Genomic DNA, 16,184 nt, shown 5'->3' with positions numbered 1-16,184 from the left:
GTCAGATATTTCTGCCTCCAGATCATTAAGACGACCTTTAAAAACATTCAAGGAAACCAGCTCCCCAAGATTTATCTTGCAACCGATTCCAAGAAGAGGGAGCAGCATACTTGAACTTGACGCCCAAGGCCATCGCCAATCATCGCCTATGTCTTGAGCTGGTCCTGTGTTTGGGAACTCACACAGTGTTCTTATGTAACATGTCCCCGCCTTGCTCCATATTTCTCAGGAGTGAGAGAAACAATCTCAGGTTACCTGTGATACATGTTCATAAAGGAACATCCTCTGCTCACTGTATTAGCCTGAGGGGCATGCAGGCATTATAAAATAACTGGGATCGACCCATCATCATCAACTTCTCTCTCTGGCTGGAGGTAAGATTAACCTCTTTATATGACACATTTTCAACAGATCAATCTTAACTTTGACTTAAAGAACAAAATGTAAAACATACTGAATTGAATCTTTAAATTACTTTACTATATCTTCAGACATTAAGGAAACTTGCTATGTTGATATAACTGGCTTCTCTGGCAACAACGAAGCAACCCGATATGTCCGAACCAGAATGGTCAATCAATCAATCAATCAATCAATTTTTATCTGTATAGCATCAACTCATAACAAGTGTTATCTCGAGACACTTTACAGAAAGCAGGTAAAAGAGCTTACTCTTTGTCTGTTAACATTACAAAAGAGCAGGTAAAAAGACCTTACTCATTGTTATGTTACAAAAGAGCAGGTAAAAAGACCTTACTCATTGTTATGTTACAAAAAGCAGGTAAAAGACCTTACTTATTGTTATGTTACAAAAAGCAGGTAAAAGACCTTACTTATTGCTATGTTACAAAGAATGGTCTGTATTTTCACTTGTTAAAGGTTTAAGGCACACCCACACAGCCATTTGTTAATTACTGGTCTAATATCTTGAAAACCCCTGGGTTTTCAAGATATTAGACCAGTAATTATTGCAAATCAACAGGTTGGAAATGAGTGATACAACAGCAATGGAAGTGGGCAAGCCAACTTGATCAGATAATTGATTCTAACTAAAAAAGCCTCGGCAAGTTTCAGGACCAACAACGTGGTAAAACAAAGATAAACATTGGAGATGGATTTTTTTTAAAAGAACAGAGGTTAGAATGCAGAAAGGTTTCAAGACGATGCAGAGCTGGCTGAACACTGAAGCTTCAGTGTCCTCAATATGGACTCTAGGGAGGAGGGGGCCAAGGGGGTGTACGATTTGAGACCCTGGAAACTACTGTTACTGCAAACTTTGAATGACCCTGATTAACTGCATGCATATAAGTGTGTGTGTGTGTGTGTGTGTGTGTGTGTGTGTGATTGCTATTGCTTAATTAATCTGTTTTTTTTAATTAAAACTACACAAACTGATTGTATAAAAGCCTCAGTGTTAAATGTAAGAAACTTTAACACTTTAAGTCTTGGGTAGGCAACGTGTTATAACGGCATCTTCCTGCCACTTTCATATGGTTGCATAAGTGGAAAGGGGCTGTATTTGTTTAAAAGTAAAGAAGTAGTAAACCCCATGTTATCAGCATGTGAGATTTTGTCTTTATGAGACACTAGCTGAAAAATGTCAATGAACTATACCAATAACTAGAATATTGTCAAGAGAGAGCCTATATTTTATGCAAAATGTATTAGTAGAACCTAAAATGTTTACTCTCTTTGGCTGAATGGAACTGGTTGGAAATTAAGTGATGTTCAGGAAAGATAATACATTTAAATAAGGAAATAAGAAACTATTAAATTTACAAAAATCAACACACATCATACATTTCCTTTTAGTTATTTGAACTCTAGTAAAGCTGCAACACATCACAAGGCGAGTTATTTGTTAATGATGGAATGTGTACATGCTGGTTTTTCTCACACTCTGTACTTAATAAAAACAAATCTTTTAAATACATGATTATTTTCTGCTCCTTTTCTGAACAGAGCTGAAACATTGCAGCCATGCCTCCTCCAGGTGTGTGTATGAACATCATCAATGCACGTCGCAAGAAAGACGGTTATGGGACTACTGTTAACCCTGAGAAGTTTCTCAACCAAGACTTCCAGCAGCTGAAACAGTACTGTCTCATCCGGCGTGTAAGATTTGTTGATGATATGTTCCCACCCGATAGAAACTCAATTGGTGAAGGGCTACTGAGCTCTACTGACATGGCTCGAGTAGTGTGGCTGAGACCGGGGGTAAGTTTTGGCTGTTACTTTGAGTTAATGGTTACATTTTGTTTTAATAATCCTAAACCAGCAGAAATCTAAATGTATTAAGTTGGAAATGATTTCTGTGGTAAACCAGCATTTCTGTTTTTTGAAATATACGAAAACTCACATCAAGTCCTTTTTGCCTCATTGCTAATTACACATGAAGCAAACAAAGGGAAAAGTCAGCCATTAAATGTTCTTTTGCTGTAGTTCTGGGTTGTACTGTTGGGATATTTTGGGTGCAAATGATTAAACACTTTCAACTCTCAATAGTTTTGATCCTTGTAAATGTATTTAGCGTATGTACTGTTAACTAGTGTTACACAGTATGGTGCCTATTCCCAGTTACAGAACTACCAACCACACATAACCATACTATTTTATGATAAAATATTTCCTCATATATTTTTGAAGATGGGATTTTTTGATGGATTTTTTTTACTGTGCTTTACGTTATATCTGGGGTGAGACTTTGACTTTGACAATTTCTGTATTGTATATTTCTGTTTTAGAAACTTGTTCCAAATCCATCTTTTACTGTTGATGGGGTTTCCAGGTTTGACTTTGGTCAAGGCCTAGTTGGTAAGAAATGTACTTCATTGATAATAATAACAGTTTCACGCTGCACAGTAGACATTAGAGATATGTGTTTTACCCTGTTGGCTCTCCTAGAATTCTAATTGTCATTTATTTTTTATCACTAATCTTCCTCAGTATAAGTTTCTCATAAGAAACTATTTTTTCCTACCAGGTAACTGTTGGTTTCTTGCATCTATTGGAGCACTTACATTCCAGACTCATATCTTTGAGCAAGTTGTTCCTCTTCAGCAAAGGTATGAAGAGGACTACTGTGGCCTGTTCCACTTTAAGGTGAACCAGCAATTATTACCAATGAATAAATCATTCTGATGAATGCTACACACAATATCTCACTTAGATATTAAACTGGTATCATATTATTGCTAATGAGTACAGTTCTGGAGATTTGGAAGATGGGTGGATGTTGTCATTGACGACAAGCTACCAACAATTGATGGCAGACTAATCTTCGTTCACTCCACGGACCCGACTGAGTTCTGGCCTGCTTTGCTGGAGAAAGCCTATGCAAAGTATGTAACATAGTATTTTATTTCTCACACATATTTGAGAATTTATTTGTACTTTTTTTTTGACATTATGTGTAAAATGTACAACTACTTGTGATAGAGTGTGTGGTTCCTACGCTGACATGAATGCTGGAACTCCTGCTGAGGCTATGGTGGACTTCACTGGTGGTGTTCACGTATGTGTCCAGCTGGCAGACCCCCCCCCCCAATCTGTGGGAGCTGATGTGCAGAGCTGGTCAATCTAAGTCACTGATGGGTTGCGGTACACCCCAGGGGGTATGTAAGCATTGATTTATCACGAAAAAAAATACAAAACTAGCTGGATCAATGTATTTTATGTGCATCATGCTACTTGGAGGTCAGCTTCATAAATAAAGGCAGAATAAGAGATAAAAACATTTCTGATATTTTACCCCCGAGTAGCAGCCTCCATATTTCTTACTGAATTGATTGATGACAGATGTAATAACCTTTGAGCTGCCAACTCTTGTTTTTAAATCAGGAAACTAAAAATAGATGTAGGTCTCTCTGTTCTTGAAATGAAATGCTGGAGAAGTTTCAACATGTCAGGTTGCCACTGATTCATTACTCTTTGATTAACAAGACAGCTGAGTTTAAAACTACAGGCACATTTTCTTTGAATTGTAATTAAAATAGACAAACTAACAACTGCTTTAATTTGATTTATCTTCTCTGGCAGTAACAAAAAAGAATTACCCGGTCGGAGCTGTTTGTGAATGAAATAACTAGTTTGAGTTTACATGCCAGAAGTAGTAGTATAGAAGTAAATCAAAACTAACTACACTTCACCTTGGAATGCAGTTCTACCTTGGAATTTTTTTTTATGATAGGTAAAGAAAAGTTTGTTTTTTTATGGTCAAGAAAGCAGATGTGAATGCATTGCATGTCAAGGTGCAACACAATACAATCAATTTAGATCCCTGTTTGAACTCTTTGGTCTTATCAATTGTTTATTTGACACCTTTTTATGTACAGTTGTACTTACATATAGAGTCAACTGATTCCATTTGGTGAGGAAGTAGGCTAACAAAAATACATAAATGAATAGTTTTTGTCTTCTGTTAAACTTCATTTATATGTTCATGGACTATATTTATTCCATCTAAATCTTTTAGAAGACGTCTGAAAACACTGTGCTACCAAATGGATTGGTCCAAGGCCATGCCTACACTGTCACTGGTGTGAAACAGGTGATGAGCCAAGGGACACCAGTAAACCTGGTGCGTGTATGGAACCCCTGGGGTCAAGGGGAGTGGAAAGGAGACTGGAGTGATAAGTAAGAACAAACAAAGTTGGTTTATGATTGTAAAAAATGCATGCATACTTTTTGTCTTGTGCAGAATGCATGGTACTATATGAAATGTCTTTTAGCCTATGTAACTTGTCTCATCATATAATAACACATTTGCATTCTACAGGTCCCCTTTCTGGCAAACCGTTAGTCCTGAAGATCGTGAGATGTGTCTGTCTGTGGCTGATGACGGGGAGTTTTGGTAAGAACATAATTAATCATTCATATTCTACTGCAGTAGCTCAGTCTGTAGGGACTTGGGTTGGGAACTGGAGGGTTGTCGGCTCAAGTCCTGGTGCAGACCAAGTCTGGAAGTTGGTCTGGTAGCTGGAGAGGTGCCAGTTCACTTCCTGAGCACTGCCGAGGTGCCCTTGAGCAAGGCACCAAAACCCCTCACAGGAGCACTCACTGTGGGCAGCCCCCTCACTCTGTCATCTCTTCATTAGTGCATGTCCACAGGATCCTGTTTGTACATGTGTGTGTATTTCAGACTATGTGTGTGTGTGTAGCATGTAGCAAGAGTATAAAAGTGAATTTCCCCTCGCTGGATTAATAAAGTATATGTTCCTCTATTTCTACTTCTTTAAACAGGTTGAATACTTTCTTCATTTAAAACCCAATTTAAAATATAAAATACATGCAGTTAATGATTTAATGTAATTTAAATATATGCGAGGAAACCTGAGCTACATGCAGAAATTGGTTGATCACTCACAATAAGTGGCAGTAAAGTCAGTTACAGTGTGCGGCGGATTTATTAATTTTTTCTTAATTTGAAATTACTTTGGTTTTTATTCCAGAAACACCTGATAACAGTTATATGTATCACACATGTATTAAATCTATGTATGTAAAATTAATTTTGATGGATCAATGCATCTCAAATTTTAAAAAGCATTGTCTAAATTGATTATAAATTTCAACAGGATGACTCTGGAAGACTTCTGTAGGTTTTACTCAGATCTTGACATCTGCTGCCTTTGTCCTGACTTCCTTGATGGAACCTCTTCATGCCACTGGAAAACCTCTTTCTACGATGGCAGATGGGTTGCAGGAACCACTGCTGGAGGATGCATGAATAACCTCGGTACTGTCAGGATTTATAAATCTACAAAATATTTCTAGCTCTATTTGTTGACTGCTAAAAATTCAAAATGTATAGATTGTTACACATTCAATTAATCCAATTAACATTTGATTTATAACAGCTTTATTAAAGGAAAAAGAATAACTCTGAAAGATCTTCACGACTACCCTTTATTACAACACCTCTGCACCTCTCCTTCAACTCTTTTTCCACTACTGGAGCTGCACTTTAATGTTTCTAAACCTCTGATAAAGAAAACTCTGAAAGACTTTCAAGAAACCACTGTTACAATTTTCAAAACCTCTAAAAAATGAATTTAGTGATTGAACTGAACCATTAATTATTGATTGATGATTTTAGAAGGAATAAGTAATGGGACACTTTATATACAAATCAAATGATATATTTTAATGAAAAATGTGAACAGTATTGTATATTCTGACATACAGCCTTAAGAGAAAACAGAAATAGACAAAATGATACATCTAGCCAATGATTGTTGGTTCATATATTGCTTTTCACATTTGCGACCCTTTTTGCCTTGTAGAGAGCTTCTGGACTAATCCTCAGTATCGGGTCACAGTTGAGAAGTTATTCGGTGAGTGTTCTGCCAAACAAGGGGAAAACAGCATGCTCATGTCTCTCATGCAAAAGCCTGACAAGAGAAATAGACGCCTGGTCCAAAATCTCCACATTGGATTCTCCATATTTAAGGTAAGAAAAAAACAACAACGCCATTATTTTTTTACGTGGCTGACTACGTGGCTATTCTTGTTGTTCTTCCAGTTTTTAAATTATGATTTCTGAATATTTCTGTATAACAATTTCTTTTTCACAAGACACCTTAAGATGATTTCTTAAACTAGATTTTATCAAATTAAATATTTTATTAAGCCCCTTTAAAGATCAGTAAATTCCATGATTTTTATTTGCATTGTGTATATATGTGTTCATTTTGACATATTAATCAGAGTTATATTCATCTGTCTCCTTTGTTACCCGTTTCTCATCTTCAAAGCTGACCAAAGAAGTAAGTAGCATTTTGACACAATCTTTAGGCACAGTATAAGCCCATCAAGTGTAGCTATGGAAACGACTCTGATGTGAGGCTTACATTTTTTAGCTCTGTCCACCAGAAAGTTTACATCTGAAGAAGCCTTTGGGAGGAGAGGTGAAACATCTTCAAGATCTTCAACCAGTCCAGACGCCTTTGGATCAAGCTTCAAATTTACCTCGATGACTGAGAACCTGCAGAAATCATTCCTGTATTGACAAACAAGTGTCCCTATACAGGACTAAGTAAGTGCTAAAATCTTAAATTGAATCTTAAGATTTTGGACTTATTCATGAGCTCCATGTTTGGAGGTTGCAATTCTTTCTAGTATGGTTTTTCAGAGATGTATTTGTAATAATTTGTAAATTTACAAATAAATGTAAATGTTTGAGTACTCAATCAAAATGTATTTAATGCATTGTTTTAATTTCAATTAGCATAAACATTTTAAATAATGTCAATTGGCATTTTTTAATTGAGCCAACTTAAAATTATTAGTTTGCTCCAACTGCCAAAAATGATTTTGGTGGAGTTCAAATTTAAGGTTGTACTAATTTAATTATTTACATTAAGTCAGTAAAAGCTAATCAATTATTTAATTGGGCACTATTTGAAATAATTGGTTTGCTCAAATTAAAATAATAGTTTGCATTAAATTAAAAAATGTAGGTTGAAGGAAGTTACTTCATCACATTGAATCAATGGAACTTACTTCAATTTTTTTAGGTTCATCCAATGTTTTATTTTTTTCAGTGTAGAACATTCAAATCTCAATCAACTGATCATTAAATGATCATATCAAATCATTCCAATCCATGTTGTTTCAATGTAAAACATTTAATGTCACCATGACCTCATGCTAATATGCACCTTATCCTAACAAGCATGCACATTCACACACAAGGACCTGCATGTACACAAGGTTATGGTGGTTAAAGGGATACTTTAATACGTTGAAACATGAATCTGTATTGACATTGGGTCATATATGTATTAGAAATGTGAAATACATTTTGAAGTTGGTGCCTTCTTGACAGAAAAGGCAGAAAGTGTATTTTTGGCTCATGTTGATGAAAGACACCAAATCCCAGAATGCACAGCACCGCAGGCCACTCCCACTAAGGTCCTCTAATTCAGAATCAGAAATACTTTATTAATCCCAGAGGGAAATTCGATCGTTACAGTTTCACCAAAATATACAGTATAGCAGTAGAAATATAGAAATAAAAACATTTACAGACATATTTACTTCAACACATAAGACCATTTCCTCATCTGATTCAGAGATTTCTTCCAGAATTGATCTTGGGAATTCCTGGCAGAAAACAGACTCTATGTCTGTGTCCATCATCAGCTTTCTCCATAGAGCCTGTTAGCATATCTTCCAAGCAATATGGCGGACGTTAAATTTCAATTCTGGGAGTGAGTTCCCACTGATCTGTGATTGGTCTGTAGCTTCAGTGGTCGAATGAGGAACTAGCGTTGTAGTTTCACCCTGCTAACCGCAACAGCTTCCAGTCATTTTGCGTCACTGGAAGCTCCTTTTCAGACTTAGAAATACAAAGATTTCTGTATTTCCTGTAACACTTAGCTTGGTCCCCCCTGTGGCCACCCCTCCAAAAGGAAGAGCTCCCCTAATAACACATACACAGCATTTGACTCAACAACCGGACTCACAATCTAGTATTAAATTCTGTTACTGAAACAAATATATATCATAGTGTTTAATGTTGTGGTATTTAATGATGTGAGCTATTATTTGGTATAATGTTTTTTTTTAAGGGATCATCTTTGTGTTTTTTTCACCTTGGTTTAATGTTCCCCTCTGACAAAACAACTGGCCCCAGTTTGGCCCCTTCGGCAAAAGTGGTCTAGAACCACCATTGGTCATCTCTCAACTGGGAGATTGGAGGTTTGCAGCCCAGCTCCTATACGAACATGTGGAAATGTCCTTGGGAAAGACAAGTTGCTCTTGCTGCTGCATCATCTTAATGTGTACCAATGGGATTAGTTCATCCTGTGATCACCTTACATAGCAGTCTCTGCCATTTCAGTGTTACAGTAATGTAGTGTGAATGGGTAAATGTGACCTGCGGTGTAAAAAGTGCTTTGATAAGTCAAAAGACTAGAAAAGTGATATTATCATTTACCATACAAATACAATCAACTTAAAATACAGGAGTGAATGCATTTTCAAGTATCAATAGTAAAATGATTGATCCTGCACAAAAATGGGAAGTGGGAATATTAAAGTTGACATTCTGTTATCCATAGTGTAATAATACCTGGGTCTCTTATAGAAGATCTGACATCAGGTCTACAGGTTTGCTGTTTAACAGTGTTGCTCCAGTTTGATTTAGAGAGCATATTCTCTTTCTTTTAGGACATTCCTAAAACAGGTTTTAATCAATACTATGATTCTAAAAATGAAATAATGGGTCAATAGGGAGGTCTTTAAAGTGGACTCCATACATGTGTGGAGGGGTGTTTAACTCAATTTCCTGTGGTTCTACTTGTGGCACTTCCTGCATTTAAACAAAAACAGGAAATGTTGCCTAGATACCCATCAATGTCCTGGGCCTTAAGTACTCTGAAACAGTACATCTAGGATTCTTAAACACAGACATCTGATGAAACAAGAGGCTGGATATGAGTAAGAAAAGAACAATGAAAAACAGCTTTTAATATGTGGCCCTTTTTTTCTCTTAATACCTGAAATTATCTGAGCCAATTACATCAGGAGATTTTGATTCAATTTAAGAGAATAAAAAAAAATGTCCTCTTGGTCACTTTGATGTTTTTGTAATTTGTATAATGAATATATTAAAGATATCTGCCCTTGTACAGCACCTTAACCTGTTGGTTTGTCCAGTTGTAGTGTGCTGTCCGTATTTGACTGATTATATTGTTTGTGTTTTTGTTGTAACAATAATAGTGATTCTCTAATGGCCAGGTACACATCTGAATGCAAATAGTAAGCTAAGTATTTATGGCACTAAATTATAAAAAAAATGTAACTAAACTATAAATACAATGTTGATCAACTCTAGTCCTGCAGGGTGGGCGCTGCAGCTATTGTCTATCCATCGACACATCTATTGTCAAAGTGCCTCAGAACTGCAGACCCCTGCATGTTCATGTATTGTATGGCTTCACAATTTAGGGAGTCAGCTTGAATGCCTGAAAGCTATTGAGGCCGGAGACATCTGGAGAAGCAATCAAAACACAGCAGAGTCTTCCATTGTTTTCTATTTCAAACCGGAAGTGGTCAGCAGGGTTGAAGGGGAAAGGACCCCAAACTGCTACTAAACATGGTTTCCGTCCTCAGTTTGTGTCCCAGAGAGGATACAAAGGCATGGATGTTAGTTTCAGACCCACAACACTTGTTTTTGGAAACGGATTGACATCCACATATTGGACACATTTTCTCCTCAAACTCCTGGGAACCTTGCTGGACAGTTACTCATTTGCTGATGTTGAAGGCAATAATGTTGTTGGTTTTTGTACTCCAGCTAATGAGAAGCTTTGAAGGTTTATCAGGAGCGGAACATGAGACGCTGTGTGGCTCCGATGTCTGCTTCACACTGAATATGGACAGGGTCAACTTTGAAATGGCTAAGCAGAGCTGTGTCCACAACGGAGGTTATCTGATGACCATCAGAGACAAAGAAGAAGAAGACATGCTGCGCTCACTCCTCTTACAGGTCGAAAGACGTCAGGACAGGATACCTACATTTTGGATTGGATTAAAACTGCGCAGAGGGGACTGTGTGTTGGCAGATAAGACTCTCAAAGGGTTTAAGTGGATATCTGGGAAGGAAGAATCCCACTACTCCAACTGGGAAAGAGAACCTGTTCCCACATGCACAGAGGAAAGATGTGTGAGCATTCATTACTCTTCATTAGGTCAAAAACATTTGAAATGGACTGATGGAGCTTGCAGAAGCCCTGCCTTTTATGTGTGTAAGTTTTATTTTAAGGGAATGTGTAAACCTTTGGATGCGGGGCTTGGACAAATCACCTACACAGCACCCTTCTCAACTGAGCCACAAAGAAGTGAAATGCAGTTACTTCCACTTGGAACATATGCTGAAATTAAATGCAGTGACCAACAGTCTCACATCTCCATGTGCAAAGACCAGATATATGGTTGGACAGTCGCTGGTCCATTTTGCAAAACCGGAAAGCGAAATTGCATGATCAACAATGGTGAATGTGAACATTTGTGCCGTCAGGATGCAGGTGAGGTTCAATGCAGTTGTAAAGAAGGTTACAACCTGGACAAAGACGGACTTACTTGCAGCATGAAAGACCTGTGTAGCGTTGACACCTGTGAGCATCACTGTGTAATGGGGGAGTCTGGATATTCTTGCAAATGTCAAGATGGCTTTATAGTGAATGTAAACCAGCACAACTGCTCTGACATTGATGAGTGCCAGTCACAGATCTGTGAGCACCATGTCTGCATAAATAGTCCTGGCAGTTACACCTGTCTGTGTAAAGAGGGTTACAAAATGGTTCAGGGTAAGTGCAGTGATATTGATGAGTGTCTGCATTCAAGATGTGAGCACAGCTGCTCCAACAGTATGGGATCCTTTTCTTGTAACTGCAATGAGGGCTTTACTTTATCTGAGGATGGCCACTCGTGTGCAGACATAAATGAATGTGCCAGTAATCTCTGCGACTATAAATGCATCAATACTGAAGGCAGCTTTTTGTGCACCTGCCACCAAGGCTTCCACACGGAGACCAATGGATCTACTTGTGTTCCAGACATAACAAAGACATCAACTGCTTCATCAGGTAACCAAACTGTAACAAAGGAACACTTCACAGATGTTTTAACCAGTCCCACAGATGAACCCCAACACCAGTACCACCACACTAAGACACCATTTTCAGGCCTTGTCAATGTCACATACAGTGATCAGCAGAGCAACACATCCTTAGTGACAAGTTTATCTAAGACAGTTTATTCCAGGGTGATCATTTGTGTCCTTGGTTCACTCATTCCTTTGCTTCTTTTGGTCGCAATGACTGTAGCTATTGCAATTTTTAGATGCAGTCACTCGCAAAAAGAAGCCAAGAAAAATACAACTACAGATGGCTATTGTTGGGTATCCTCTGGTTTTGATCCACGTTTAGAGAAACTATATGAGTCTATTCTGACTGATGACCTATGACATGTTTATGATGAAAAAGACTATTGTCATAATGTTATATGTTTATTTATGCTGTTATTGCAATGTCTAGTAAGGCTATGTGTTGTACAGATATAACATAAAAAAAGTTTTTTTTACATGTCTAACAGGGAAAAATGCACAGGAAATGTATATTTCAGAAACACAGCAGATCAAATGGTTAAAAAATACAAGTCTTGATTGTATGGGTCTAATTCTCTAAATGTCAGATGTTTCCAAAAGTTTTTGACATATTCTTATTTAAAAGTCTTTAGGTCTGCTTACTTTCTCACAACTTCATCAGACAGAAGGGGTTATGGTTCAATGTTTTTGAAAGTGACCAGTTAAATAAAAGCACAAGTTAAGTTGTTTTTGTAACATAACAATAAGTAAGGTCTTTTACCTGCTTTTTGTAAAGTGTCTCGAGATAACACTTGTTATGAGTTGACACTATACAAATAAAAATTGATTGATTGATTGAAATAAAAGTAATAATTCTATACCATTGCCAAAAACCCTCCAAACAAACTTTACTTTTGGTCAGTCTTTTTCTTAACATCTGATGGGTGTGTAATTATGATGTGTTGATAAGCACATGCAGTGTATTTAATCAATAAACCTCTATGTAATATGATATATGTATGTCAAGCTCTTAGATTAAACCAAAATAAATGTTTTGAGTTTGAAAAAGTTGTTGTTTCTTTGTTGGCATCCTGCTGAATGTTGGAAACATGGAAACCATGGAAACAAGGCCGTCCAGCTTTATCTCATTTCCTTCCTCTCTTGTCATTGTGCTTTGGGGTGTTGCTTCCGGAGTAGATCCCCACTGACTCTAAATTCTCCATAACTTTTTTTAACCAACATTGTAAGTCACTTGTTCAAGACATCATGACCTACTTGCAACTGACAGTGTTTTTGCCAGTGAAGATTGTTTTCTTTTTTCTTGAGACAGGGTTTTGCCAGGAGCAGGTAGGCACATGTAGACCTTTTTGTACTGGGAGTGAGTGCATTTCTTTAAACCAAGAAAGGGTGGACTTTAAAACAGCCAAGGAAGCTTGCCATGAAAGGAATGGAGAACTGATGACATTTCAGACTGAGACAGATGAGAACATCCTCAACATATTGGTTCAAGAATTGTATGGAAACTTCTGGATCGGACTCTGTTTACCAGATGGCGCCTGCAGCAACCTATCAGCTCCACTAAGAGGTTATGAGTGGACCTCTGGTAGTAAAAGCAGCTTTATTCCATCTGTCTGTACCTGGAATGACAGTTTTAGAGTCTGCTCCCAACACTGTGTGTCTCTTTCTAATAACCGAAGGTTGATGGAGAGGTTGTGCACTGAAATGACTGATGGGTATCTATGCAAAATGAAGCACAAAGATTCATGCAAAATGCAGAAAATATCAGATCGATCTGTTTTCAAAAGCTCTAAAGGCTGCTCGGTTGGCCCTTGTCAACACGTCTGCAAAGAAGTACAAGGCGGGTATAGATGTTTTTGTTTCGAGGGATATATCCAGGACAGCAATGACCCCAGGCAATGCAAAATGTATTGTGGACAAGAGAAATGTCCTGCAATATGTGAGAAAGACACATGTTCCTGTCCTGACGGATATCTTCTTCTGACGGAGAACGTTTGTGAGGACATTAATGAATGTTCAATGGACTGGTGTGCTCAAGATTGTAAAAATACTTTTGGAAGTTTTGTTTGTTCCTGTCGAGAAGGATATGTACTGAAAGATCAAGTCAAATGCATCAAAGCAGCGTACGATAAAGATCTTTTGGTCACAACTCCTATCGCCATAGGATCTGCCAAACCAGCTGCCAATAATAATACGTCTAAGGATTCTTCTGTTGCTGCTGGTGGTTTCCTCTGGATATGGATTTTACTAGTTTTGGCTGTAGTTGGGTTTGTTATTGTCATTAGGTTCTATGCAGTTAAGCATCAGAGGGGCAGAGAACAGAACTTAAATCAAGCATCTATGACCCCTGAGGACAATATAGAGTGTTGAAAAGAAATACCACCTGCTGTTCCCTTTACCATTTTCATTTTGACTTTACATTTCTCAGAAGGCTTCACTACAAAAGGGAATGAGTATACATTCTGAACTTTTGTATCCAGCTTTTGTATTAGTACTTGTACTTGTATTAATTCATTATTATATCATTTGGAATTTCAGCTATCAAGTTCTTGTAGGAGAGGAAATAGGCCACTCAGTGCCTGTACCCTGTATATTCACGGTAAGAAGAAGCAGTAAAGGGAAAATGTGTCATCAAACATAAGTTCAAACTTGAATTTTCTGAGACAATTGGGTTGAAATATAAGGACTGTAATTGTTTTCAGGAACACCTTTTTTGGAACATTACAGTATTGGAAACATTTGCATGATGTTTTTGTCACAGGTGGAGGTGAGAGTTTACTTTTTGATATATTGCTTGGTAGTCTATAGTTTGAACTCTTCTCAATTCATGACATTGATTTATGTTTCATGAGTATTAATGTACGTTTGAGTATATGAGTCTGAACAGATTGATGGGGTTAAACTGACAATTCACTCCAAAATGGAAATCTAAGCAAAAGAATATAGCTCATTAAAGTGCAGTTTCTTTATGTTACTTTAGTTAAGACATTGTTTGCAATCGTTCATGTATCCTATAGGAGTTTTGAAGACCATGTGTGAATTGATGTTTTATTTTATTCCTTTTCAACTTATTTGTGGTGGAATTCAAACCTAAATTTTTCAATCATTCATTGTCATCATCATTCGTATTGTTAAAGTGCCACCTGGTGTTCATATAAACACATTACAGGACAGGGGGAAGAACCAGCAACACAAGTCACACATGGCATCACCATGACCTGACAAATCTTTTTCATTATTTAAGATAAGATGGTGAGCTTTACACATGAAGAGTTACAATTCTCTTCTGGATTTTTTAAGGAGCCAGTGCAGAGAAGTCAGTACACGAGCTGCTGTGTTCTGGACTAGTTGAAGAGTCTTTAGAGACTCAATCCGGCACCCTGGTTAAAGAGAATTACAATAATCCAACCTGGAGGTAACAAATGCGTGAACTAGTTTTTCTGCATCATTATGCGAGGAGATATGCCTGATCTTAGATATATTACAAAGGTGAAAATAGGCTGTTCTTGAAAGTTGAGTTTTGTGTGAGTTAAAGGACATATCTTGATCAAATAGAACTCCATAACAGCTGGGTGCTGGATGCCAGGCTGATGCTATCTTGGACAGTTATATCATTACAGTATATCATTCTCTCTTTTTTTATTTTTGCATTTTCTAAAAAAAAATATTTCTGAAGTGTTTAGGACCGAGCACAATAACTTCAGTCTTGTGTAAGTTAGGCAGCAACATTAAAAAGAATCTAACCATCCAAAATGTTTTCAATAACACCTCTGTTCTTTTTATGAAGATAAGTCATATTTTTTATTTCTTCTGCAAAAGGAAAAAACAAACGTACTGTATAATATAACCATGTTGTTAATTAATAAAACTTTGAATTATAGCTCAGATAGTCATTAATGTCCTAGGTAAAAAAGGTATTCACTTTTACAGTTTAAAGTTAATAAGTAACTTGTACTTTTAAAACCTTGTGTTAAATGCCAAACCTTCAGGATGTATTTTCATACTGTGCACGCTGAGTCTCACCTGTAGTCACTTCAGTTTATGCTGCGTTTTGATATGGTGGATTCAGTTAATTATCCAATAGAATGAATGGTGCTGATGAACAATTTATCAAGTTGCTATTTTAATTTTTGAAAATCTTATATTCAGCAATGCCTATGTGCTGGGCAGTGGTACCTTCATATCTTTGGAGTCATTTTACCGAGAAAAGCATTTAGAAAGAAAGCGCTTCCTTGCTTATTGAATTATCTAAATCCTAAAATACCTTTTCTATCGTTCCTATTTCATAGAACACAGCAGCACCAGTATTATTTCAAGGCTTTGTGGGTACTTATTCCCACCTTATGATACTTGTGTATGCTACGCTGTAGCCCTGTTCAGACTGATTGGATGCATGCTACTGGATTTCTAAAAAAAACTGATTCTTGTTGACATTGATTTCTGTCTTTTACAATTCAGCACACTTTCTCAGACAATAATTTTCTTATGACAATAATTAAATTGAAAGAAAGAGCTGATTAAAACAGGAAATGACAGTTTAAAAAGTGAAAATGCTCCTTATTACCCTGCCAGC

General features: G+C 37.1%; 3 protein-coding genes and 1 long non-coding RNA gene across 4 annotated transcripts in view; all 4 read left to right on the top strand.

Annotated features, from left to right (window-relative positions):
- The window catches only part of LOC132993190 (uncharacterized), a 28,689-nt gene extending 16,084 nt beyond the window's left edge, over positions 1 to 12,605 (top strand). The window contains exon 2 of the long non-coding RNA XR_009676433.1: positions 12,366 to 12,605. This is a non-coding gene — a long non-coding RNA (uncharacterized LOC132993190). The remainder of the gene's footprint in view (positions 1 to 12,365) is intronic.
- On the top strand, positions 239 to 6,831 carry LOC132993027 (calpain-1 catalytic subunit-like). The gene is given in 12 exon segments (XM_061062664.1): positions 239 to 374; positions 1,963 to 2,217; positions 2,745 to 2,814; positions 2,984 to 3,102; positions 3,208 to 3,341; positions 3,439 to 3,529; positions 3,531 to 3,614; positions 4,475 to 4,635; positions 4,778 to 4,852; positions 5,577 to 5,737; positions 6,285 to 6,451; positions 6,756 to 6,831. Coding segments are annotated over 11 exon segments (1,350 nt in total). The 5' UTR covers positions 239 to 374; positions 1,963 to 1,980; the 3' UTR covers positions 6,807 to 6,831.
- Positions 10,114 to 12,605, top strand: LOC132993186 (complement component C1q receptor). The gene is made up of 2 exons (XM_061062878.1): positions 10,114 to 11,315; positions 11,526 to 12,605. Exons 1-2 carry the CDS (start codon positions 10,265 to 10,267, stop codon positions 11,972 to 11,974), a joined length of 1,500 nt encoding a protein of 499 aa, XP_060918861.1. The 5' UTR covers positions 10,114 to 10,264; the 3' UTR covers positions 11,975 to 12,605.
- A 72-nt stretch (positions 12,606 to 12,677) lies between these two features.
- LOC132993438 (thrombomodulin) lies at positions 12,678 to 15,491 on the top strand. Its single transcript, XM_061063285.1, has one exon. The coding sequence runs from the start codon at positions 12,860 to 12,862 to the stop codon at positions 13,979 to 13,981; it is 1,122 nt and encodes a 373-aa protein (XP_060919268.1). The 5' UTR covers positions 12,678 to 12,859; the 3' UTR covers positions 13,982 to 15,491.
- The last annotated feature ends 693 nt before the right edge of the window (positions 15,492 to 16,184 follow it).

The sequence above is a fragment of the Labrus mixtus genome, chromosome 18 (genome assembly GCF_963584025.1).
Source record: "Labrus mixtus chromosome 18, fLabMix1.1, whole genome shotgun sequence".
In the NCBI taxonomy this organism is placed as follows: domain Eukaryota; kingdom Metazoa; phylum Chordata; class Actinopteri; order Labriformes; family Labridae; genus Labrus; species Labrus mixtus.
This window is presented reverse-complemented; position numbering and strand designations above follow the sequence as displayed.